Source organism: Phyllostomus discolor, chromosome 4 (assembly GCF_004126475.2).
Source record: "Phyllostomus discolor isolate MPI-MPIP mPhyDis1 chromosome 4, mPhyDis1.pri.v3, whole genome shotgun sequence".
In the NCBI taxonomy this organism is placed as follows: Eukaryota; Metazoa; Chordata; class Mammalia; order Chiroptera; family Phyllostomidae; genus Phyllostomus; species Phyllostomus discolor.
The window spans coordinates 51,858,710-51,884,555 of record NC_040906.2 but is presented as its reverse complement, the minus strand read 5'-3'; the positions used below and the strand labels follow the sequence as shown (position 1 = coordinate 51,884,555).

The following is a 25,846-nucleotide window of genomic DNA, read 5'->3' as shown; positions in this document are numbered from 1 at the left end:
AAGCAAGTACCACACTTACAAAGAGTACCCAAAAACAACAGCAGAGGGAGCTCTGTAAGAAAAGCCATTCTTAACCTCAAAAAAGTAGGCAACAGAAAATCATGTTGATCATCCCATGAAGTTATCATAAGAAAAAAAGATATGGAATATCCTGATAATAAAAACATACCAGAAACACATACACATTTCACAAAATAAGTGAAAACTAACTTACTATTTCAAAATGAGCTAAAAGACATTACTAAAATGACAGAAGACATGAAAGAACAACATAAATCAGATTTCATAAAACTCAGAGATAATAGAAAGTAGGAAGGCATCAGAAATTGGAAAGAAAGGTTCAATAATGAAAATTAAGCCTCAATGAACCCAAAAGAAAATACAAACAGATAATACTTTTAAGAGAACTAAGTGAAAAAGGAGGAATATTTTTAAAATCAAAAGAAATTTTGAAGATTAAAAGAATGAGAGAAAGCAACAAATACCTAACATTCAGGTAACAGAAGTCTTTAAAGAGCACTGGTGAAAGAAACAAATAGTAGAAACTGTAATTGAAGAAATCCTCCTTAAAACATTTTTTTAAAAGATTGTATTTGTTTATTTATTTTTAGAGAGGGAAGGGAGGGAGAAAGAGAGAGAGAGAGAGAGAGAGAGAGAAACATCAATGTGCGGTTGCTGGGGGTCATGGCCTGCAACCCAGGCATGTACCCTGACTGGGAATTGAACCTGCGACACTCTTAAAACATTTTTTAAAAGTTGAAACTACTCCCTGAAAGAGCACATGTTGCACCTACAAATATCAAATTTTTCAAAGGCAACACTTTATGGCAGAAGAAAATGGAGTCACAAAATTAAGATATTTAAGAAACTATAAAGTGTTTTATATCCAGTAAAATTGATTTTTAACATACACAACGCATAAATGAATTTATCAAAATGACAGAAATCAGGAAATACTGCTCCGATGAACCTTCCAAAAGAATCCAGAGAACAAGCTTAGGATAGCCAAAGTGAATTTTCAACCTAAAAACTGATGCAATCAATATTACTTATTGATAAAGGTCAAATGAGAAATGGAAGGAAGAAACTATAAAATTTAATGGCTAACTGCATATGAAGTTGTTAATACATTATTTTAAAAACTGGGGAATGGAATTTTATAGAAAGCACAAGTAAAAAAATGTTTAACAGTTTTCAGCAATCACTTTGGTCACTGTGATAGCACAAGTAGCTTTTTGAGACTACTGTGTGTGTAGAAAAAATAATTAGGTGATATCCTAATCGTATCATCTGATTTATGTTCTTGAAAACTACAATTCTTGGTACAGAAGAAGACACAGCTATAATAAAAACCTTGTAGTTCTGATTTGAATTGGAAGCAGCAATATAAATTCATGAGATATTTTTACCTTTTAAAACAAATAATTTTAAAAAATATAGATTCTGCCACAAGTAGTAGCAGAATACCTCTTATCAGACCAATGTTTCCACAAATAAGTATAAATTCTGGAAAAATATATAAAAACAACTACCTGGCACTTGAGCAACTAAAAGTAGGCAGAATCTGGAGAGGAGACAACATTTAGGAAGGGAACAGAACTAGGTGGGTTTTGTGTTTTTCACAGCTTTTGCTGGAGAGAGGGTCCACAGTCGGAGCTGCACAGAGCAGCTGAAACTTGGAGCATAACATGCAGTCTCACTGAGAAATTCGTCTGGAGCTACCACAGCAGCTGGAAAGAAGGCATAAATACATATGCTGGAAGATAAAACACCAAAAAGAGAGTTGCAAATTCTGCATATTACCTCTATCCATTCATTGATCTATGCCAAGAGTGAAACAGACTGTAAGCAGTCCAGGTAAGGCTAAAACAACTAAACAAAGATATTAATCTCTGTTCATCTGCCATCCTCTGTAGGGAGACACAATCTAGGCTTCGGTCCAGCCAAGTTAATTCTTTATTAATACAAATAACAGCCAAAAAATCAACACTCTCCAGAATAATACTACACCAAATCCCAGAGTCGCTATAATGTGTTATTCATAGTGTGCAGGATATAAACAAAATTTCTAAACTCATGAAGAAACAAGAAAATGTCATTCATACTCAAGAGTAAAGACAATCAGTAGAGCCCAACCACAAGCTAACTCATATCAGAATTAGCAAAGATCTAAAAGCAGCTATTGTCAGTACGTTGAAGATGAAAAATACAGTTGCTGTAATAGATGAACAAACTGCAAATTTCAGCAGAAAAATAAAAATATAAAAAAGAGCCAAGTGAAAATTCCAAAACTAAATTTTAAAAAACTACTGCATGGGCTTGACATCAGCATTGAGAAAGTACTGAAGATCAAAAGATATCAGAAACTAGAGAAAAAAATTATTGAAAAATAGTTGTTGGACACTTGGGTATGTATTTTAGAGTCACAGAAGGAGAGGAAAAAAAAAGAAGAGAAAGTATTTGAACAGCCGTAAAATCCCCAAACTTGGTGGAATGTATAAATTTACAGATCCAAGCAGCTCACAGATGACTCCAAGCAAAGTACAAAGAAAATCATGTCTATTAATAATCTTCTCAAAGAACCAGTTTTGTTACATTAATTTTTCTATTACATTTTTTGTTTTCTATTTTAATTCTGCTCAAGTGTTTATTATTTCCTTCCTTCTACTGACTTTGGACTTCCTTTGTTCTTCTTTTCCTAGTTCTTTAAGGTGAAACATTAGATTATATGTAATTTTTGTTTATTGAGATAGGTCTATAATGATATGAACTTCCATCTTATTACTGCTTTTGCTATATCCCAAAAGTTCTCATATATCATGCTGCCATTCTCATCTGTCTCTATATGTATCCTTTCATGTCTTGTAATTTCTTCTTTGACTGAGTCATTGTTTAATAGCCTATTTTTCCAGCTTTCTTTTTGTAGATGATTTCCAATTTCAGAGTACTGTGGTCAAAGAATATTTGTAGTATGATTTCAACCTTCTTAAATTTGTTGAGGCTAGTTTTCTGTCCCTACGTACGGTCTAGCCTTGCACAGGTTCCATGTATACTAGAGAAGAATATATAATCTAGTATTCTGTGGATGAAAGGTCTGTAAATGCCAATTATACCTATTTGGTCTAATGAGTTATTTAAGGCCCTGCTGATTTTGTTTGGATGATCTAGCCATAGCCATTAGTGGGGTATTTATGTCCCCTACTGTAATTGTGCTTTTGTCAGTTTCCCCTTTTAATTCTGTTAGTAGTTGCTTTATATATTTTACTGCTGGTAAATGTTACATTTTCCACTACTCCCATTATTATTATAAAATGTCCATCTCTCTCTCATTACTTTTTATCTTGAAATGTGTTTGTCTGATACAATAATAATATCGGTCAAATTCTGCATATTACCTCTATCCCATTCTTCTCTGGATACCATTTGCTTGGAGTATCATTTTCCACCCTTTCACTTTGAATCTGTGTTTGTCCTTGAGGCTGAGATGTGTCTCCTGAAGGCACCCACCATATTCTTTGGCTTTGTTTTTTGATCCAAACACTACTCTGTGTCTTTTTATTGGTGAGTCCAGTCCATTTACATGTAGGGTGACTGGTTATATGTGAGGATTTCCTATAGCCATTTTGTTTCCTGGTAGCTCTGTGTCTCCACTGTTTGTTTTCCTTTGTGTTCCTGTCTGTCATTTAGTTTGGTGGTATTCTATGACTTTTTCCTTGGCTTCCAATTTTTTGTTACATGTCTCACAGCTCTAAATTTTTTTATGTGGTTACCATTAGGGCTTACGTAAAAGAAGTATCCATACCTAGGTAACATCACAGTCAAACTACTAAAAGCCAAAAATAAAGAAAAAATCTTATTACAATGAGACATTACTTCATACCTGTCAGAATGGCTATTAGAAAAAGACAAGAAATAATAAGTATTGACAAAGATGTAGAGAAAAGGAAACCCTGTGCACTGTTGGTGGGTCTGTAACTTAGGGCAGCCACTATGAAAAACAGTACAAGAAAAAAATTACAACTAGAACTACCATATGGTTAAGCAATTCCACTTTTGGGTATTTATCCAAAAACAAAAACAAAACCCAAAAACCCACTAACTTGAAAAGATATATGCACACCTGCACTCACTATTTACAATAACTAAGATACGAAACAAATCTGTATCCATGAATGAAGAAAATGTGATGTGCTGTGTGAAACAGAGTATTATTCATCCATTTAAAAGAAGATCTTGCCATCTGTGACAACACGGCTGGACCTTTACAACATTATGTTTAGTAAAATATGTCAGACAGACAAAAGACAAAAAGACTACAGTGTGATCTCATTCACGACTCTAACACTAAAAACAAAACCGAGCTCATAGATACCGAGAAGAAATTTGTGGTCACCAGAGGTGAGAGGTGGGGGGTGGATAAAAGGGGTCAAGACAGAAACGTCCAGTTATGGGTATGTAAGGTACAACAACATGGTGACAACAGTTAATAATAATGCTGTACTATATATCTGAAAGTTGTTGAGAGTATAAATCTTTTTTTTTTAAGATTTTATTTATTTTTAGAGAGGGAAGGGGGAGAGAGAGAGAGAGAGAGAGAGAGAGGGAGAGGGAGAGAGGGAGAGAGAAACATCAATGTGCGGTTGCTGGGGGTTATGGCCTGCAACCCAGGAATGTACCCTGGCTGGGCATCGAACCTGGGACACTTTAGTTCCCAGCCCGCGCTCAATCCACTGAGCTACGCCAGCCAGGGCTGAGAGTATAAATCTTAAAAAACAATTTTAACTATGTATGGTGACAGGTCAACTAGCCTTATTATGGTGACAATTTTGCAATATATATAAATATGGAAATCACTATGGTATATGTCAATTATACCTCAATAAAATATTAATGAAACATTAAAAAAAAATAATCTTGAAAACAGCCAGAGAAATACAATGCATTACATACATGAAAACAGTAACAACAAAAAGAATATGACCGACTGCTGGCTTATAAGTACTGGAGGCTACATTTAATCTCTACAAATGGTGAGCCAGGAGAACTCTAAACCAAGGCACATAAGGTATTAGGTTGAGAATAAAAGGTTAATTAAGCGCAAGGCAACACACTAAATGGAGAGACCCTTAGCTCTTTTTCTGTGCTCAATTCTAGAAAATGAGCAACCAAACTTATACTCCACAATCAGAAGACTGCAGAATTTCTCTCTAGGCAAACAGATCATCTCAAGAGACAAGATTTATAGATGGTGGGGCGGGGGAGGAACCCCTCAGAAAAATGACCCAGCCCAGTCGTCGTCAGTAAGCACTGCCTACATACACAAAGCTTCCAGTAAATGTTTCAGTGCCTAATGCATAGATACGAACAAAGCCTATATCAGCACAAATCCGAATATAAACAAAAATAGAAAGAAACTCATATAAAATAGAATAGGAAACAATAAATCTTCCCACAAAAATAAAACCATTACAACTACTCTGTTAACAACAAACTACTAAAATGAAAAATTTAGTAAAGAACCCCAAGAAAGGCTCCTGAAAATTAAAAACATTATAGCTAAAATAGAAAAAAAACTGGATGAATTTGAAGAACTCTTCCCTAAAAAAGACGAAAAAAATTCAAAAAGAAAACTACAGAATCAGTCCAAGATGTCCTGGTTCAAATACTGATAATTCCAGAAAAAAAGAACGAGAAAATCAAGAGCTAAAATTATCAAAGAAATAATTCCAGAAACTTTCCCAGCATGATTTCCTGGGTTGGAAAGCCACACTTTCAAATCAAGCACACTGGTTCAAGGAAGCACACCAAGATGTATTATAATTTAAAATTTTAAATGCTGAGGATCAAAGAGAAGATCCTTACAAAGGATCAGGAATCAGGATGGCACCGGGTGCTCAGCACTACAATGGAAGCTAGGAGGCAATGGATCAATGCCTTCAAAGTTCTGATAAGATGGTTTCCAACCTAGAAGTGTATGCCCAAGTTAACATCTAAGTGGGAGGAGGAGCCTATGCAAGGTCTCAAAAATTTGACGGCCCACGTACCTTTTCTCTGGAAGTTACTAAAAAATATGCTCCACCAAAACAAAGGAATACAACAAGAATGAGGACAGTATGGCAGAAAGGAAGCAAGAACTTACACACAGGACACATACAAAAAAAATTCCCATGCTAATCAAGATGACAGGCATCCAGGAGAAAACAGAGAGTAACTAGCCTGGGTAAGAACAAAACAATGCAAGTTTCAGGGGAAAATAATCTAAAAAAACAAAAACCAAAAAACCCCAAAACCAACAGCATAAATAATTTGTATTTAAAAATAAATAATGAGAGATTCATATATATCTGCTGGAGAGTTTGGGAGCACTCATAGAGAATACTAAAAAATGACAGAAATAAATCAACTATTAACTCTAGGGAAAACAACAAGCTGTACAAATGAAGAAATGTAATCATGGAATCTCATAGCTGTAAATGAAATTTACATGGTCACAATATAAACAATAATGATCAAGCAAAAAAACTGAAATATACATAAAGATGAGATCAGGGAAGTGTGAGTATTTCTAGAGGGGTGGACAGTGGGATCATTTAACACAGTTATCAACTATAACAGGAAATTAACCAATATCTAAAACTGAAAAAGACAGACAAAGACCTATAGGTCTAAATAACAGTCTTAAATAATAGTTGTATTTAGAAATACAGACATATCTCTGGCTGGTGTGGCTCAGTGGACTAAGTGCTGGACTGCAAGCCCAAGGGTTCACTGGTTTGATTCCCAGTCTAAAGCACACGCCTGGGTTGGGCCAGGTCCCTAGTAGGGGGCGCATAAGAGGCAACCACACACTGATGTTTCTCTCCCTCTCTTTCTCCCTCCTTTCCCCTCTGTCTAAAAATAAATAAAATCTTAAAAAAATACACACATAAAACAGAAGATATATAATATAATAAATAAAAAACTGTAAGGTGAGGACTGGATCTATGAAGAATGAATACAGGGTTGGGAGAATGGAACATGTTTCTACTAATTTCCATTATAACCCTAACAGAACAATTTAACTTTTGAAACTCTGACCATGAACTGTTTTGTCTTTTTCTTCTTGATTTGTAGGAATTCTTTACATATTCTAGGTATAAATCCTCTATGACTTACCTTTTCTTCATATACTGGTGTCATCTGAACATGTTACATTTATCAAATGTTTTCCTTTAGGGTTAGTCCCTTTTGTGACCTATTTATGAAATCGTTGTCATTATAATTATTAAAGCTTTACTGTTTAAGATCATATTTCATATTTAGATCTATAAGGTCACCTGGAATTTTCTTTTTAATCCTCACCCGAGGACATGCTTATCAACTGTAGATGGAAGGAAAGGGGGGGAAAGAGAGGGGCAGAAAAACATTGATCAGTTGCTTCCTGTACATGCCCCAACAGGGGATAGGACATGCAACCCAGGTAAGTGCCTTGACCAGGAACTGAACCTGTGACCTTTTGATTCACAGGACAATTCTCCAACCAACTGAGCCACACTGGCCAGGGCTGGAATTGGTTTTTGTGTGATGGTAAGAGTTGAGGGTCAAAAGTAATTTTTTCCCCATATGGATGTCCAATCAATCCAGCATCATCTATTACCATATTTTGCCATGTATCATGTGCACCCCTGTATAATGTGCACCCACGTGTTTGGCCCAAATTTTCAGGAAAAAAAAAATCTTTTGTTTTAATTCAGTTTTTTTATCTATATACGAAACTATCATTTCAGAGTATTATTTTGCATACAGATATTATTATTGCTATCTCGAGTTACACTTTTAATGCATACGCATAAATAAAAGAATTAAAGCCACTTATATAGATACAGAATTAGTGCTACCCATGTATCATGCACATCACTATTTTTCCCTCAAAAATTTGGGCAAAAAAGTGTGCATCATCCATGCCAAAATGGGGCATAAAAGACCAGCCTTTCCCCACTGCACTGCAGCGTCACCTTTGCTGTATATCAAGTCACTACACATGGATGGGTCTGTTGCTGGACTCTTTTCTGTTCTACTGGTCTATTTTTCTTTGCTGTGTCAGTATCAATGACTTAATTCTACTCCCTAAGAGAGCTAAAAGGATATGCCTACACAAAAAGTTGTTTCAGAGTGTTCATAGCAGCATCATTCACATAAAAAAATGTAAACAACCCAATGTTCACCAAATGATGAACGGATAAACAAAACGTGATACATGAATACAATAGAATATTGTCATAAAAAGGAAAGAAGTACTAAAATGTATTACAACATTCATAAACCGTGAAAACATTATGCTAAGCGAAAAATGCCAGGCACAAAATGCTGCACATTGTATGATTCCACTTGTATGAAATGTTCAGAAGCAGCAAATCCATAGAAACAGAAAGGAGACTAGTAGTTGCCAGGGCTGGTGTGTGGGGAAAGACAACAGAGGAATGGAAAGTTGCTGCTAATGTTTATGGGATCTCTTTATGGGGGTGATAAAAATACACTGGAATTAGTGGTGATGGCTGCATAAATCTGTGATATACTAAAAACCACCAAAATGTACACTATTTATGGGTCAATTTTAGGGTATGTAAATCATATCTTAATTTAAAATATTGTAAAAGTTTCAAATTACTGAGAAGAAAGGGTCACAGAGGAGGAAAAGGCTTGACAAAAGTCTAGTATATAATTATTTATACACTCAGAAATACAGTATGTGTACTTATAGCACATACAGACATTTGAAGCTTTTGAACAGATTTTTTTTTTTGCACCCACGGGACATTATTTTAAAATATAAAAGAAACTCACAGGCACATGGAAAAAATTTCATTACAGAAATAAAATTTCTCCCTCCCACACCAGTCCCACTATTCAGAAGCAACTACTTTAAAAATTGTTCTTAAATTTTTGAATAGGCAATACAAACCAGCTACTACTTCCTATTTGTTTCTTACCTTTCTACATGCTCTAGGTCTACATGAGCAAATTATATATATTCTTTGGTTCCTCTCTACTTACTCAAAAGATTATATAGACTGTCCTGCACTGCTCCTTTTCTCTTAATATACCTTGGAGAAATTTTCACATCTACACGTAGATAACTTCTTCATTCCTTTTAAACCTTTGCTACTTCCCTTCTTCCAAATAGGTGCAAAGTACTCCACTGTATATACTATATTTCAGTAAGTCCTTTATTTTACTGGTATCAGCTTCCCTTTCTTCCTGATATATGTATTTATATTTTTATTTTTAATACCTCAAAGTTATCTTTTAGTTTTTAATTGATTTTCTCCATTACCATTTATCCCCCTTACACCCCCTTCCCCTGCAATCACCACACTGTTATCTGTGTCCATGAGTCCTTTTTCCTTTCTGCTCAGTCCCTCTACCCCCTAACCTGCCCCCCATTGCATTAACTTTAATATACTTATGCACGTTTTATTCTTTCACTTTAAATTATGACTCCTCATTATGTAAAATAAGAATAAATCTTTACATTTAGCTCCTTCTCTCAACATGACAGTTACATAGTAACTTTACATCAGTATAATTTATAACATTTACCTTTAACTTCTATCTACAATCCTACAACAAAGCCACAAACTCATGCCACCAAGGACCTGAGGCAAGTAAACAGGTTGAAGCAGGCTCGGGGTAAGACTGAAGAAGTGACATATGATAGAATAAAAGTTCTCTCTCTCCACTCTATTTTCGTATTAGCTGTGAACTAGGAATTAGCTAATGCTGAATCATCGCCACTAGGGGAAATAATACGGATAGGTTCCTGCAAGGTTCTTCAACACTTTCCTCAACCAATCAATACATAACCTTGTGTGTTTCTGTTTCGAGACACCTTTTTAATATATAGTGTCAATTCTTTCAGGGCCAATAGCACTATAACACACGCCTGAATGAAGCTTATCTAACACCTGGCGTTTCCTCCCTAAGGCACTTCACAGTTTATGCTTAGAACACTAGACAGCACTTCAGGACTACTGCCTGTGGGGACCATTTTGAACAGTGAAACTACAAATAAAATGAACAAAAATGTGAAAAACATGGCACTAAGTAGACTGCAAAAAGAACAGTTGTTTACAGTGTGAGAGCTGAAACATGGAGGCAGAATGTTACTGTGTTAGGCCTCAGGCAACTCAAAACTTGCACCACTCTGCACATGCACAGGCCCTTAAATGAACAGCAAAACCAATGTGAGAACTGATTTTAAGGTTATGAATAAATTTAGCAAGTAGGCAAGCTTGCAATTACAGAATCCCTGAAAAAGAGGATTGACTATCATGTGTGTATGTATGTATATCAAATCAAGCTTATAAATTATACTGTGCAAATTGTCTGTATATAGCCTTGTTCTTTTAAACATTTTGAAAATCAAAATCTAAAAGAACTATATTAACATCTCTCACTACAGCTGCACTTTAATAAATTTACAATGTTTTTTAAGACTGACATGATAGTTTATAACTGTCATATCTTCATTATGAGTTCCTAATTGTTAAAAAAAATCTTTGTACCATTCAGATTTTTTTAAAATTAATTGTAAGGCTTACTTTTAAAAATATTTTAAAAAGATTTTTATTTATTTATTTTTAGAGAGGGAAGGGAGGGAGAAAGAGAGAGAGAGAGAAACATCAATGTAGGGTTGCTGGGGGTCAGGGCCTGCAACCTAGGCATGTACCCTGACTGGGAATTGAACCTGTGACACTTTGGTTCTCAGCCCACGCTCAATCCACTGAGCTATGCCAGCCAGGTCCATTCAGATTTTTAATTTTGAGAAATGTTTGATATTCACTCATGCATTCAAAAATATTTATGGAGGAATTTTGTACTGTTGTAGATGCTAGGGTATATAGCAGGGGAAAAAGGCCTAAGTCCAAATGCTCATAGAATTTACATTACAAGAAAGAAAACAGACAATAAACAAACATGTAAATATTTAGCAATATGTTAAGGAACCAACAGCACTTTTAAAAAAATTAAGTGGAGGACTTCCGGCAAGATGGAGGAATAGGTGGACGCACCGTATCTCCACGCACAACCAAGATTAGAACAACAATAATTTACAGACAGAATATCACTCAGAACTGACAGAGGATTTATCTGAATGGAAGTCGGACAGCCAAGAAGTTGAAGTAGACCCATACATCCAGACTGGTAGGAGACGACGAGCCGGGCGGGCATGGGGCTGGCGTGGGTCGGCGGCGCGTGGAGGTCGGGGAAGATTTGGTGCGAAATCGGCACGACGGCCATCCGGGGCACAGGAACGCAGCAGTGATCCCTGAGTGCGCAAGCTGCGGCTGGCAGACCCAGTGGGGCAGCGATTGTGGACTGGGGCAGAGCTCGCAGCCCAGGATCCCAGGGAGGGGTCTGAGCCCAGGAGAACAGAACTACCGCCATTGTTCCCTCCCACTCCCGCCCCCGCCCCCACATATAACGTCACAATCTAGCGAGCGGAGTGCCCAGCCCCGGTGAACACCCAAGGCTCCACCCCCCACCATAATAAGGGCGACCAGACCAAAAAAAAAAAAAAAAAAAAAGGAGAGACCGGGAAAGTTTCCCGCAGAACAGATCAGCCCCCCAGGACTCATTCTTTTGAGCAACCAAGAAATAGCCAATCTATCAGATGCACAGTTCAAAACACTGGTGATCAGAAAGCTCATGGAATTGGTTGATTTTGGGCGCAATTTAGATGAAAGGATGCAGGTTACCATAAAAGAGATACAGGAAGATACTCGGAGGAGAGCCAATAGTGAAAGGAAGGAATCTGAGTCTCAAAACAATACAGTGGACCAGAAGGAAGATAGAATCAACCAAGCAGGAAAGCATGATGAAATAAGAATTCAAAAAATCGGGGAAAAGCTTAAGAGCATCCAGGACACCTTTAAACGTTCCAACATCCAAATTATAGGGGTACCAGAATCGGAAGGAGAAAAGCAACAGATTGAGCACGTATTTGAACAAATAATTAAGGAGAACTTCCCCAATCTGGCAAAGGGAACAGTCTTCCAAGAAATCCAAGAAGCTCAAGAGCCCCAAAGAAGTTGGACCCAAGAAGAAACACACCAAGGCACATCATAATTACATTAGCCAAGGTAAAAACGAAGGACAGAATCCTAGAAGCAGCAAGAGATAAGGGGACAGTCACCTACAAAGGAGTTCCCATCAGACTGTCAGCTGATTTCTCCAAAGAGACCTTACAGGCAAGAAGGGGATGGAAAGAAATATTCCAAATCATGAAAGACAAGGACCTACATCCCAGATTGCTCTATCCAGCAAAGCTTTCATTTAGAATGGAAGGGAAGATAAAGTGCTTCTCAGATAAGGTCAAGTTAAAGGAGTCCATCATCACCAAGCCTTTATTTTATGAAATGCTAAAGGGACTTATCTAAGAAAAGAAGATAAAGAAAAGACATGTATAGTAAAAGGACAGCAAACTCACAATTATTAACAACCACACCTAAAGCAAAACCAAAAGAAACTAAGTAAACAACTAGAACAGGAACAGAAATGGAAGGCTAGCAGCAGGGGGGGTGGGAGGAGGAGAGAGGGGGAAAAGGTATAGAGAATAAGTAGCATAGAATGTAGGTTGAAAATAGATAGGGGGAGGGCAAGAATAGTATGGGAAATGTAGAAGCTAAAGAACTCGTAAGTATGACACATGGACATGAACTAAAGGGGGGGGAACGTGGGTCGGAGAGGGGGTACAGGGTGGAGGGGAGAGAAGGGGGAAATGGGACAACTGTAACAGCATAATCAATAAAATACATTAAAAAAATTAAGTGGAGCCATAAGACGGTGTGATACAGGTATTATCTTATGGAGAATTTCAGGAAAAGCCTCTCTGAAGAGGTGACATTGAACAGAAACTTTCATTAAGTGAGGGAGAAGTGTTTAGAGGCAGCTGGCAGACAAACCAGTGTGGGTGCAGCAGGGAGGCAGTTATTAAAAAGGGAAGTTAGTCCAGAAGGAGATTGGAAGGTCCTGTTACGGTACGGTGAAGGCACTGAATTTCACTTTAAATGTGGGAAGTCTAATCCTTAGAAGGTTCTGAATTCGGGGAAAAAATTGATCTCAAATTTATATTTAATTCTACTTTTTCTTTATAATTACCTAAAATATTTTCTTTTTGGTTATTTCTAATCTTTGTCATTTTGGGGGAATGTTTCTTCTCCATAGCTTATAGATGGATTCTCTTTTACTGTGATAACATATACTTTTCAATAGGTCTACTTTTTTGTTTAAGTAAAAAGTTGTTTTAAAAAAAGGGAGTTGAGGAAAAACCCTGGAGGAATACATAAATATCAATTTGAGAAAACAGGAATACATAAATGAGAATAGAGTATCATCATAAAACTAAAAAATAAAGATACAAATGAAAGAGATTAGACAATAGCAGAACCAAGTAAAAAAAAAAAAAAAGACCCATAATTATAATAAATGTAATGAACAAACCCACCATTTCAGAGATAAAAATGCTCATATTCCGGCAAAAAAGACATGCTGTCTACAAGAAAAACACTTAAAACAAAAAGTAAAAATGAAATACAAAATCACATACCTAAGACAAAAATAAACAAAAAGAAAATAATTTTAGAATTTGAAAAATATTTTTTAAAAGTAACCATAGTCATAAACAGAATAAGATATATGCATGTAAAAAATATAGCCTTAAAGTATATGAAGCAAAAATGGATACACTGCAAGCTAAACTCTATAACTCAATAACCACAGCTAAAGATTTTGATACACCTCTCTCAGAAAAAGAGGCCAAGCTGTCAACACAAGGTGATAGCTAAGATCAGAACAAACACAATTAAGAGTTATCAGAGCCCTGCCTGCTGTGGCTCAGTGGATTGAGTGCCTGCCTGCAAACCAAAGGGTTGCTAGTTTGATTCCCAGTCAGGACACATGCCTGGGTTTCAAGCCAGGTCCCCAGTAGGGGGCACATGAGAGGCAAGCACACACTGATGTTTCTCTCTCTCTTTCTCCCTCTCTTCTGCTCTAAAAATACATAAATAAAATCTTTTTAAAAAATCTACCTATTTTATTGTATGTTATGCATTAAATCCAATTAATATATTTTTTAAAATAGTATACCATAAACAAGTAAAGTTTATCCCAGAAATGCAAACAGGCTCAACATTTTTTAAAAAATCAATCAGTAGCCCTGGCCAGGTGGCATCAGTTGGATGGAGTATCATGCTGTGCACCAAAAGGTTGCAGGTTCAGTCCCCAGTCAGGGCACGTACAAGAGACAACCAATTGATGTTTCTCTTTTACACTGATGTGTGTGTATGTGTCTCTCTTTCTCTCTTCCCTTCCTCTCTCACTAAAATCAATAAACACATCCTCAGGTGAGGATGTCTTAAAAATCTGTTAATACAACTCACATTAATAATCCAAAGGAAAAAAGTTTTCACAGAGAACAAAAAAAAAGACCTTCAGAGTTCAATCATATTTGTGATTTTTAAACAAACACACCCTTCTTTAACTAAGCAGGAATAGAAAAGCTCTCCTTTAATTTAGGCATAGTCATACACACAAATCCTATAACAAACATTAAACAAACGTTTAATGGAAAAACTTTAGATGATTCTTCTTGAACAGACAGTTATTGGAACTGATGACCACTATAAGGGATAAATAAATATACTGAGGTGTAAGAAATAAAACTGTTATTTTTGGAAGATAATTTTTTTTGAGAAACCTAGAGAGAGAATCAATAAACTATTACGGCCAATAAAACAGACCACCAGCAAGACTATTACATATAAAACAAGACCAATTTATAAAAATCCAAACCTGCCTAGGTCAGCAATAACTAACTAGAAAATATAATTAAAAGTTACATCAGCCACAGGAACTTTAGAGTACCAAGGAATTAGCCAAAAATTCACAAAAACTAGCCAAAAATTCCTAAGAATGCCATAGAGGACAGAAATGTAGAGACATTTCATGTACTTGAAGGGGACAACTTAATCTTTGTAAGGTTCAGTACTCTCCAAATTAATCTATAAATTCAATGCATCCATGACAAACATTCCAAGCCCTCGCTGGCTGGCTCAGTCAGTTGGTTAAGAGTGTCATCCTGATATCCCAAGGTTGCCAGTTTGATCTCTGGTCAGGGCTCATACAAGAACCAACCAATGAATGCATAAATAAGTAAAACAACAACCCTCTCCCCACCCCTTTCCCCTTCCTAGCTCTCTTTAAAATCCATTTTAAAAAATCCATTTGAATCATCTAAGGAAAATGGTACAAATACACCATTATAGAAAAAGAATCCCCAAATGCTAACAAGCAAATGAAGAGACACTCAAATTTTATGAATAAAGATCCGTAAATAACTTAATTGATTTTACCAAGAAGGTTAAGAACAGACTTCTACCATATAAAAAGACAGCAAAATATGTTTTTTGGAATTGTTGTTTATTGTGGTACTGGCACACTCAAACACAGACAGGGCACTGGAACATAGATGAATGTCAGAGGCAGATCCACATACATGCATGGCATCACAAATCAGTGGGAAAACAAACGATTCAAGAAGCTTTATTGAGAAAAATGGTTCACTAGATAAAAATAAAACTGGATCCCTATTAATACTATATGAAAGGTGAGGCCTAGATGGACTAAAGAGCAAATATGTCAGTAAAACTATAGAAGTGATAGGAGAACCTGTAGAATATCTGTGTGGACCAAGGTTGGGGAAGAAGTACGGTATTTAATTTTTTAAATATCATCAGGAACCACTGGACCCAATTTTAATTTCTGAGCTTCTTTGTCAAGCAGTTCTGACTATGTATTTGTAAAGACTGCTATTTCAGGACTTTTAATTTTTCTTAGAGGTCACCCAAAGAATAAACTTAAAATTTATTTTTAATAGGAAAAAAAGGAACCAGACTTACGATCAAGATGGAAGCAAGGTAAACACGGCTCACCTCCTCACACAATCACAGCAAAAATTACAACTAAATTACAACACAACTATCACACAGAATTGTCAAAAATTGAGCTATCTGGAAGTCTGACAACCTAGGAATTAAAGTCACATCCATCCAGATATGTAGGAGGGACGAGGTAGTGGAGATGAGAAAAGGAGGACCAATATGTGGTAGATGAAAATCAAGAGGGGTACCTTGGGAGTGAGGAATCGCAGCCACACACCAGACGACCTGGCCCAGGGTTCCAGTGTTAGAAATGTAAGTCTCCAAAATTTCTGGCTGTAAAAACCAGTGGAGTTTGAGGCAGTGGAAGAAACTGGGATTCTCAGGTGTCTCCCCTTAAAAGGGCCCACAGTGTACTTGGGACTTACAGACTGATTCCCTCTGGGCTCCAGCACCTGGGCTGCAGCTGGAAGGGCACCAGTGGCATATAGTAAGAAACTGTGTCTGGCATGGAGGCGAGTGCCCAGGCACAGCTTCTTTCCAGACAAAACTCCAGAGGCCAGGCAGTAGCCATGGTCCCTTTCTGAGCCTGCCCCCACACAGAGCCACAGGGTGGCGACACCATGTCTAAGACTCCATCAACCTGGTCCACAAGGGTTGCCCTGCCCCGGCGTTTACCTAAGTCTCTGCCCCATGCAACTTATGGGTGCGCTTTTCTACGACAGGCCATGCTACTAAGATAGGGAGTCAAAGCAGCTCTACCTAATACATAGAAACAAACACAGAGAGGCTGCCAAATTGAAGAGACAGAAAACTCCAGAAAAAGAAATAAACAAAATGGAGATAAGTGAAATCTATCAGATGCAGAGTTCAAAACACTGATTATTAAGATGCTTAAGGAATTCACTGGGTACTTTAATAGCATAAAGACAATGGCAGAAATGAAGGTTACACTAAATGAAATGAAAAATTTACAGGAAATCAACAGTGGAGTGGATAAAGCCTCGAATCAAATCAATGATTTGGAACATAAGAAAGAAAGAAAAAATTCAATCAGAACAGCAAGAAGGAAAAAAGAACCCCCCAAAACAAGGATAGTCTAAGGAGCCTCTGGGACAACTACAAATGTAACAACATTCAAATTGTAGGGGTGCTGGGAGGACAAGAGGAAGAGCAAGAAACTGAAAACCTACTTGAAAAAATAATGAAAGAAAACTTCCCTAATTTGGTGAAGGAAATAGACACAGAAGTCCAGGAACCACAGAGAATCCCAAACAGGATGGACACAAAGAGGACCACACCAAGACACATAATAAAATGCCAAAGGTTAAAGATCAAGAGAGAATCTTAAAAGCAGCAAGAGAAAAAAAGAAAGTTACCTACAAAGGGGTTCCCATAAGACGGTCAGCTGATCTCTCAAAAGACACTTTGCAGGCTAGAAGAGACTGGTAAGAAGCATTCCAAGTGATGAAAATCAAGAACCTACAAACTAGATTACTCTATCTGCAACGATATCATTTAGAATTGAAGGGCAGATAAAGTACTTCTCAGACAAGGTAAAGCTAAAGGAGTTCATCATCCCCAAGCTTTTTTTATATGAAATGTTAAAGGGACTTATTTAAGCCCTGGCTGGTGTAGCTTAGTGGATTGAGCACGAGCTGTGAACCAAAGCATCACAGGTTCGATTTCCAGTCAGGGCACATGCCTGGATTGCGGGCCATGTCCCCAGTGGGGGCCACGTGAGAGGCAACCACACACTGATGTTTCTCTCTCTCTCTCTTTCTCCCTCCCTTCCCCTCTCTAAAAATAAATAAAATCTTTAAAAAAATAAAAATAAAAGGGACTTATTTAAGAAAGAGAAGATCATCAAAACTATAAACATTAAAATGGCAATAAATTCACAGTTATAAACAACTGAATCTAAAAAACAAACTAAGCAAAAAAGCAGAATAGAAACAACATAGATATGGAGATCACTGAAGGGTTATCAACTGGGTGGGGAAGAGGGAGAATGGGGGAGGAGGCAGGAATTAAGATGTACAAATTGGTAGGTACAAAAGAGAGAGGGGGATGTTAAGAACAGTATACGAAATGGAGAAGCCAAAGAACTTATATGCATGACCCATGAATATGAAGTAAGGGGGAACTGCCGGAGGGAATGGGGGTAGATACCGGGTACAGGAGGCAATGGGGGAAAAATTGGGACAACTATAAGAGCATAATTAATAAAATATATTAAAAAAAAGAATAAGACACATTCTGTCTTACACAAAACAACTGGCTATGTAGTAAAGAATGATGAATCTGGATGATGCCAGGTGTTTCTGGGATGAGAGGATATAGAGATACTCATGCACTCTGCTGAAAAGTGCAAATTGGTTTTGTATAACTGCTCTGAATAGCAATCTTATACTACCCCATGTCCTGGAAATTCTGCTCTTGGGCATATATCCTAAATAATTACTCACAAAGGTCCATAAGAGAACAACAACAAGAAATTCACTGCAATGTGAGGCAGTGTGGAAGTGAAGACAACCTGATGTCTATCAGTGAAAAGCGATGGACTGATGTACACAGATAGGAGCATGGGTGACAGGGGCAAGTAAGAAACAGAGGACAAGAAAGGTGAAGATTATGTGATGGGAGAAGGGCAATCTGCCACTTTTTTTTTTAAACCTATGAAACGTAATATGCTGCTTTATATCATAATGTCCCTGGAATATGTTATGCTATATTAGAAATCAGGTTCATAAACAATGAATTGTTTTCTGTACATTATAAAAATTAGAGTAATATTTTGCTGTTAAGCACGTGCACAGGAATACCTTACAAAATATATTTTAGATCATTTAGTACAAGGAAAGAATGTCAGATAATGATTGTAACTTGACTCACTTTAGCTCCAACACTGCAACTGCCAGTGCTCCCAGTGCTGCCACTTGCAACTCCTGTAAATCTAGCTTCCAGTAATTCTTGCCTTCTTGGATCCAGACTATGAAGCTCATCCATTGCACCTGTTAAGGAAAAAAAAAACAACACACTCACATATATACATATCTTTATACAAACAAAATACATATTTGTGTTAAGATGTCAATAATAATAAGTGAATTCTACAAACAGATGAGAAAAGCTTTAAGATATTGATAATATCCATTCACATTTATCAAAACCCACAATGGATTTCAACACATCTGACTGCAACCCACACTATGAAATATATTTCCCACCCAAATCAGTACACAGATACATAAATACATATATTTAAACGTCCCACAAATACTTCTTAATGCATACGGTACACGCCAATATTTTCTAGTCTACTGTATTCCACTGAAAAAGGAAAACATTGGTTGTGAGCTATCAAATTGATTTCATGAAACATGAATGGATCATGGGGTCTGCAGTCTGAAATATACCACTCTAATAGTATAATTTCCCTATCAATACAGAATTCTGGCACTAAGTGACATTACTACTTAATAATTTTGTTTATATATACACCTTATCTAACTATATTTTAAACTGGTTTATTTTATTACTATCACATCCTCCAAATTTTCCTACAGCTGACAGTTTTGAATGTTTTCAGTTTCTATCACACAGATGATACACATATATCAAACAGATCAATAAGCTAACATCTCTTATTAAACAATCACCTTGAGAATAAAGGGAGGGAAATCAGCATCCTCATATAATTGCTACTATGCAGACTAAAGCACAACAAAATCTAGCTAGAAATCAATTGATCTCCTAAAAATTCTTTTATCCATGACTGCTAATTCTCTACTGACATAAATGAGTGATCCTTGCAGGGAGCAAGAAGGGTATTATCAGAATCCACAATCACATGTGGAACATTTTCAACTGATGCCAAGAGCACTTCCACACATCCTGACTACCCACTCCTAAAGGTCAAGAACTATTCCTACAAACCTTATTTAAGTTCCCCTCATTATCTTTCATCTTTATCTGGAGAGGACTAGATGGGTAACGACCATGCTTCCACATTTATTTGCATCCCTGTGTTTATATTAAATCTTCCCCGTGCACCCCTCCTTTCTCCATCTCAGACAATGAGGTAACCACCTTTAAAAAGCCAAAGGCTTCAATTCTTGATTTTGATTCCATTCCTTCTAAGTATAATCCTGACAATACAATACGCTTTAAAAGTACCATCAATGCTTCTAATTTTTTCTCATCCTGCTATTACATCAGAAATTGTGTACTATTCCTTTCTAGGGATGGGGGGGCAAACTTTTAATCTTTGGTTTTTAAAATATAGCATTCTAGTTTTCAGAATTCAACCATGTCTTTCTGATTCTCTGCTTGTTCTCTATTAACTGTGATATCCCAGGGGTCAACTCATGGCCTTCTGCTCTTTTCCTACTCCCTCCCACTTCAAAATGATGATTGTCAAATAAAACACCTAGCATATGCTAAGCTAGTCCAGTCTTAAGGTTGGCACTGGAAATAAAGCAGTAATAATAAAATAGACTGGGCTCAAAGGGCTTACAACTCATTGAGATTTTGAGGTATATATATATATATATATATATATATATATATATATATTTAAAAAACCCTATCAATTCTACCTTGCCACAGGATCATGTTGAAATCACCTTTTAAAAATGAGTATACAGTTGCTCTAAATAATCTTGCACAATTAATCTGAAAACAAATGTTTTTCTATATCTATGAGAAGAATTGATGAATCATGAGGATATGGCATATGAACTACTTCAGAAACTGCTAAAAGTCTCCAAAGTAGTTGTACTACTTTACATTCCTATGTGCTTACCAATATTTGATGTTAACTTTTTAAAATCTTTTTTATAGCAGTGTGAAGTACTACTCAGCTTTGGTTTTGATTTGTATTTCCCTGATTACTAATGGTATTAGCAGCTCTTCATGAGCTTACTGGCAATTTGTATATCTTTACTGTTGATGCTGTTAAGAATTATTTTCAAGTCTGTACCCAATTTTTTATTAGGTTGTTATTTATATGGAGGAATTATTTATGTATTCTGGATAAAAATCATTGTCAGATAAACTGATAACTGTTTTCTCTATATCTGATATCTTTTTCCATTTTCTTTTTGGTGTTTTGACAAGCATATATGTTTAATTTTTGGTAAAATAAAAATTGAAGTGTTTCACTTTGGTGAAGTGAAAATTAACTAATCTTCTAAGAAAATCTTGCATGACCCAAAGTAAAAAAATACCATCTTTTTTTTTTTTAAGATTCTATTTATTTTATTTTTTAGAGAGGGAAGGGAGGGAGATAGACAGAGAGAGAGAGAGAAACATCAATGTGCGGCTGCTGGGGGTTATGGCCTGCAACCCAGGCATGTACCCTGGTTGGGAATCGAACCTGGGACACTTTGGTTCCCAGCCTGCGCTCAATCCACTGAGCTATGCCAGCCAGGGCTAAAAAATACCATCTTTAGAGGTTTGTTTTTTCTGTTGAGGTCCATGATCATCCTAAGTTAATATTTGTGTACAGTATGAGGTCAAGGATTTCCCCCCCATGTTTTCCCTATTTTATTACCACCATTCATTACAAAACAAGCAAAACTCTACTACACCAATAAATAGTGTCAGTCACTTTGTCAAGTCAAACATAGTAAGTATACGTTACTGGTATAAAAACAGACTTATGAATCCCCAATTGGAATAAAACAGAGAGACCAGAAATAAACCCTTACGTACATGGTAAAATGATTTTCAGTAAGTGTTGCAAGACCAATCAATGGGGAAAGAACAGTCTTTCAACAAATATTGTTGGGAAAACTGGATACATGCAAAAATATTAAGTTGGACCCTTACACCCAAATGCCATATATAAAATTTAACTCAAAATGAATCATGTATCTAAACGTAAGACCCAAAACTATAAAACTCTTAGAAGAAAACATATGGAAAAAGCTTTAAGTCACAGGATTTGGCAATGATTTCCTGATTTTGAAACCAAAGGCACAGGCAATAAAAGAAAAAACAGGTAAGCTGGACTTCACCAAAATTAAAAACTTTTGTGCATCAAAAGACACCATCAAGAAAGTGAAAAGACAGCTCAAAGGATGGAAGAAAGTATCTGCAAATCATGTATCTCGTAAGCGATTGATATCCAGACTATATAAAGAAATCCTACAACTCAACAACAAAAACTCAATTTAAAAAACGAGCAAAGAATTTGAAAAGACACCTCTTTAAAAAAAAATTATATACAACTGACTAATAAGCACATAGAAAGAGGCTCAATATCATTAATCATTTAAAAAATGCAAATCAAAACTACAATGAGTTACAACTTCATACACATTAGGATGGCTATTAAAAAAACAACAAACAGAAAATAAGGAGTGTTAGCTAGGATACGGAAAAACTTGAACCCTTGGGTACTGCTGGAATGTAAACTGGTGCTACCACTGGGAAAACAGTATGGCAGTTGCTCAAAAAATTAAACACAGAATTATCATATGATCCAGAAAGTCCACTTCTGAGAATAATAAATCCAATAGAAGTGAAAAGGACTAGAATAGAATTTGTATATCCATGTTGATAGAAGCATTATTCACAAAAAAGCTAAAGGGTAGAAGCAACTTAAATGTCCACCAATGAATAGGTAAAATGTGGTATATTCTTAAGATGGAATACTATTCAGTGTTAAAAATGAAAAAGACGACAACAGTGTGGTGATCATGGGGAGTGGGGTGTGGTGTGGGTGGAGGTGGAAAAGGTCATGGGGGGATAAATGGTAATGGGAAAAAATTTTTTAAATGAAGGAAATTTTGATACAAGCTGCAATATAGGTAAACTGAAGGTATTATGCTAAGTGAAATAAGCCAGACATAAAAGGACAAATAAGTACTGTCTGAGTCCACTTACATGAGCTTCCTAGAGTACTCAAATTCAGAGACCAAAAATATAGTGGTGGTTCCCAAAGGTAGAGTAATGGAGATTTAGTGTTTAGTGGACAGAGTTTCATTCAGTTGGAGAAGACAGAAGTTCTCACGATGGATGTTGGTGATGGTAGTACAAACTGAACCATACATTTTAAAGATGGTTAAAAAGGTAAATTTTATATTATATATATTTTACCACAATTCTTAAAAATAATTTTTGAAAAAGAAAAAATTAAATTGGACTTCATCAATTTTTTAATTTTGCTAGTTCAAAAGATATGGTTATAAAAATAAAAAGAACAAGAGATTGGGAGAAAAATGTTTGCAAAACATTATGTGCTACATATACTATGTCCACTTTTTGGCTGGGTAACCGATCAATGGCCCACTGGAATTTAGTAGAGAAGATGAGGACATCAGTCTCTATTTTGACCTGGAACAGCTCATAATGTGGTATTTTGCTCCCCATTGTGTTTATTTCTTAGATGTACAGCTTCCTTTAGAGCAGGGGTGTCAAACTCTTTTTCACCGGGGGCCACATCAGCCTCCTGGTTGCCTTCAAAGGGCCAAACTGAATTTTAGGACTCTATAAATGTAACTACTCCTTAACCAGGGACAAGGAATTGGGCACAGCTGCTGGGTAGAAACAAGGTACCAGTGCCCAGCAGGGTAAAACAAAGTGGAGGGCCAGATTTGGTGTGTGGGCGGGCCTTGTGTTTGCCACCTGGGCTTTACAACTTCCCCCTCCCCTATAAGGTCCTAGGAGGAAGCTATATACTCAAGGCATAAAGCAAAACAACAAAAAAACCTGCAAACAATGTTTCTAACTGAAAACTCTTACTAGGGGTCCCAATCTTGCTATAGTCCTTAACACCTTCTAACAAGTTTTTGTGATGTTTCAAAGAGGCAGTATATGCAAGAGCCCCTCCTGGCACATACCAGATGCTTGATAAATACTAGTGTACCTGCCTACAATCTAAACTTGAATACTAAATAAAGGCTTGCTCCTCTAAATGCAGTTCACAGACTATCAGCATTTGTTATCATTTCAAATGCTTCTAAGAAATACAAAATCTTGGGTCCCACCCCAGCCCAACCAAATCAGAATCTGCATTTTAACCACATCTTCATGTAATTATTATATGAATTCATGTTTGGAAAGCACTGCTATAGAATATGGGTCCACAAACTTTCTCTGTAAAGGGCCAGATCATAAATATTTTAGTCTTTGCAGGCCAATAGGCAAAATCATGTATATGATTATGTAACGAGAGAAAAATTTCTTACTGAAAAATTCAAGATAAAATAACTGAGCATAGTATTTATAATATGTAAGTCTCCTAATTTAAAAATGAAATTGGGGGGATAATGTTTCACTTAATTCAAGTTTCCTATCATCAAAATCTATTGCAAATACTCATCTGTTAATGCTGATTGGATTTTATGTATTTATCTTTGAAAATGTCTTTTCTGACAGACAGGTACTGTCAAGTATATACAGGTACTGGTATCAATCCACAAACATATGATTTAAATTAACATATTCATTACCTTAAAGGCAGTTGTGGAAGTCTATGAGATTCTTTTGATATTTGTCTTACAGTATATCATTACATTGCAACTTAATCACTTCCAATTGAAGGTTAGGTAGTTCTCAAGTGTACAATTAAGTGGATTTGAATTATTGGGAACTTTTTACACTTGTATCAATGTCTGAAAAAATGCTGCTAGAATTGTAGTTTGAATCTGGAAAAATAAATTCATGCAAATTCAACTGGGAATGAAGATCTTACTTTGACAACATGAGAAATGTAGAAAGTAGCTTGATGTTACTTGTGATTCAAACATCAGTTGCCACTAAAACAACTTTACTGCAGCTAAATTTTTCATGTAAGCACTGTTTTGTCCTATTCTGCAGAAAAAACAAAGTTCCAAAGCCAATTAGAATTTAATAATAGTGTTTGAGGGCCATCCTCTTTGTTTAGAAAAATTTCTCTCAGCCCTTACCTCAAAAAGAACTTGGAGTAATATCTTACCACTGCTAAGCCAGACAGGATATTCACCTTCTAAAAAAAATCCACAGAGCTGGTGCTAGGTACACCCATGAAAGCAATGAAATTCACCACTGACAATACTGATTCAACAACATGACAAATTCAAGTATTTTCTGCAAAGTACATGCTGATGAATAATGCAATGAATAACCACAGGCTTTGAACACCTCCCATTTTTTGCAAGCTTTGTCAATTTGTCCAAATAAGCCTTTTTCTGTTCCACACATACTTTTACCATCAGTTGTAGCACATCTTAGCAGATTCCACTTCAGATTGTACAGTTTTTTCTCAACTTTGAAAATATTCTCACCTATAGTTGTTTTACAGACTATTCACAAAGGCTAATTATTTTTTTGGCCACTTCAAACTTGGCATTGACACCTTGAATAAACAATAACTCAGCAGTATCAATAACATCTTTTGACTCATTAACAGCAAAGGAAAATCACTCTTTAGCACTTGCCTTGTTTTTTAATCGACTTCAAATATCTTTAACTCTTTTTTTTTTTTTTAAAGATTTTATTTATTTATTTTTAGGGAGGGAGGGAGGAAGGAAGGGAGAGAGAGAGAGAGAGAGAAACATCAATGTGCGGTTGCTGGGGGTTATGACCTGCAACCCAGGAATGTACCCTGGCTGGGAATCGAACCTGGGACACTTTGGTTCCCAGCCCGCGCTCAATCCACTGAGCTACGCCAGCCAGGGCAAATATCCTTAACTCTTAAATCAACTGTTGTCAAAAAGTTAATGGACTAAAACAAATTTTTTCCCCCCTCTGTACACATTTATGTGTTGCAACCAAACAGAACTGAATTAATTCACCATCAGCAAATGGCTTTCTTTGCCTGGCTAACAAATGAGCTACTCAGAAACTTATTTTGGTAGCAGCCCCATTTTCCATGTTTATTTTATGATGAAATTATACTGTGATGAGATATCCCTTTGTAAATTAACTCTTACTTTAAG

The 25,846-nt window shown here is 36.3% G+C and overlaps 1 protein-coding gene across 3 annotated transcripts in view; it reads right to left on the bottom strand.

Annotated features, from left to right (window-relative positions):
• The window catches only part of TLK1 (tousled like kinase 1), a 140,363-nt gene that overhangs the window by 71,254 nt on the left and 43,263 nt on the right, over window positions 1-25,846 (bottom strand). The window contains exon 2 of one of the 3 annotated variants that reach the window (XM_028510949.2): window positions 18,813-18,931. In XM_028510949.2, coding sequence (XP_028366750.1) covers window positions 18,813-18,931 — 119 coding nt within the window. Of the gene's footprint in view, window positions 1-18,812; window positions 18,932-25,846 lie in introns of those variants that run through there. The other 2 variants (XM_036023301.1, XM_036023302.1) reach the window with 2 other exon arrangements.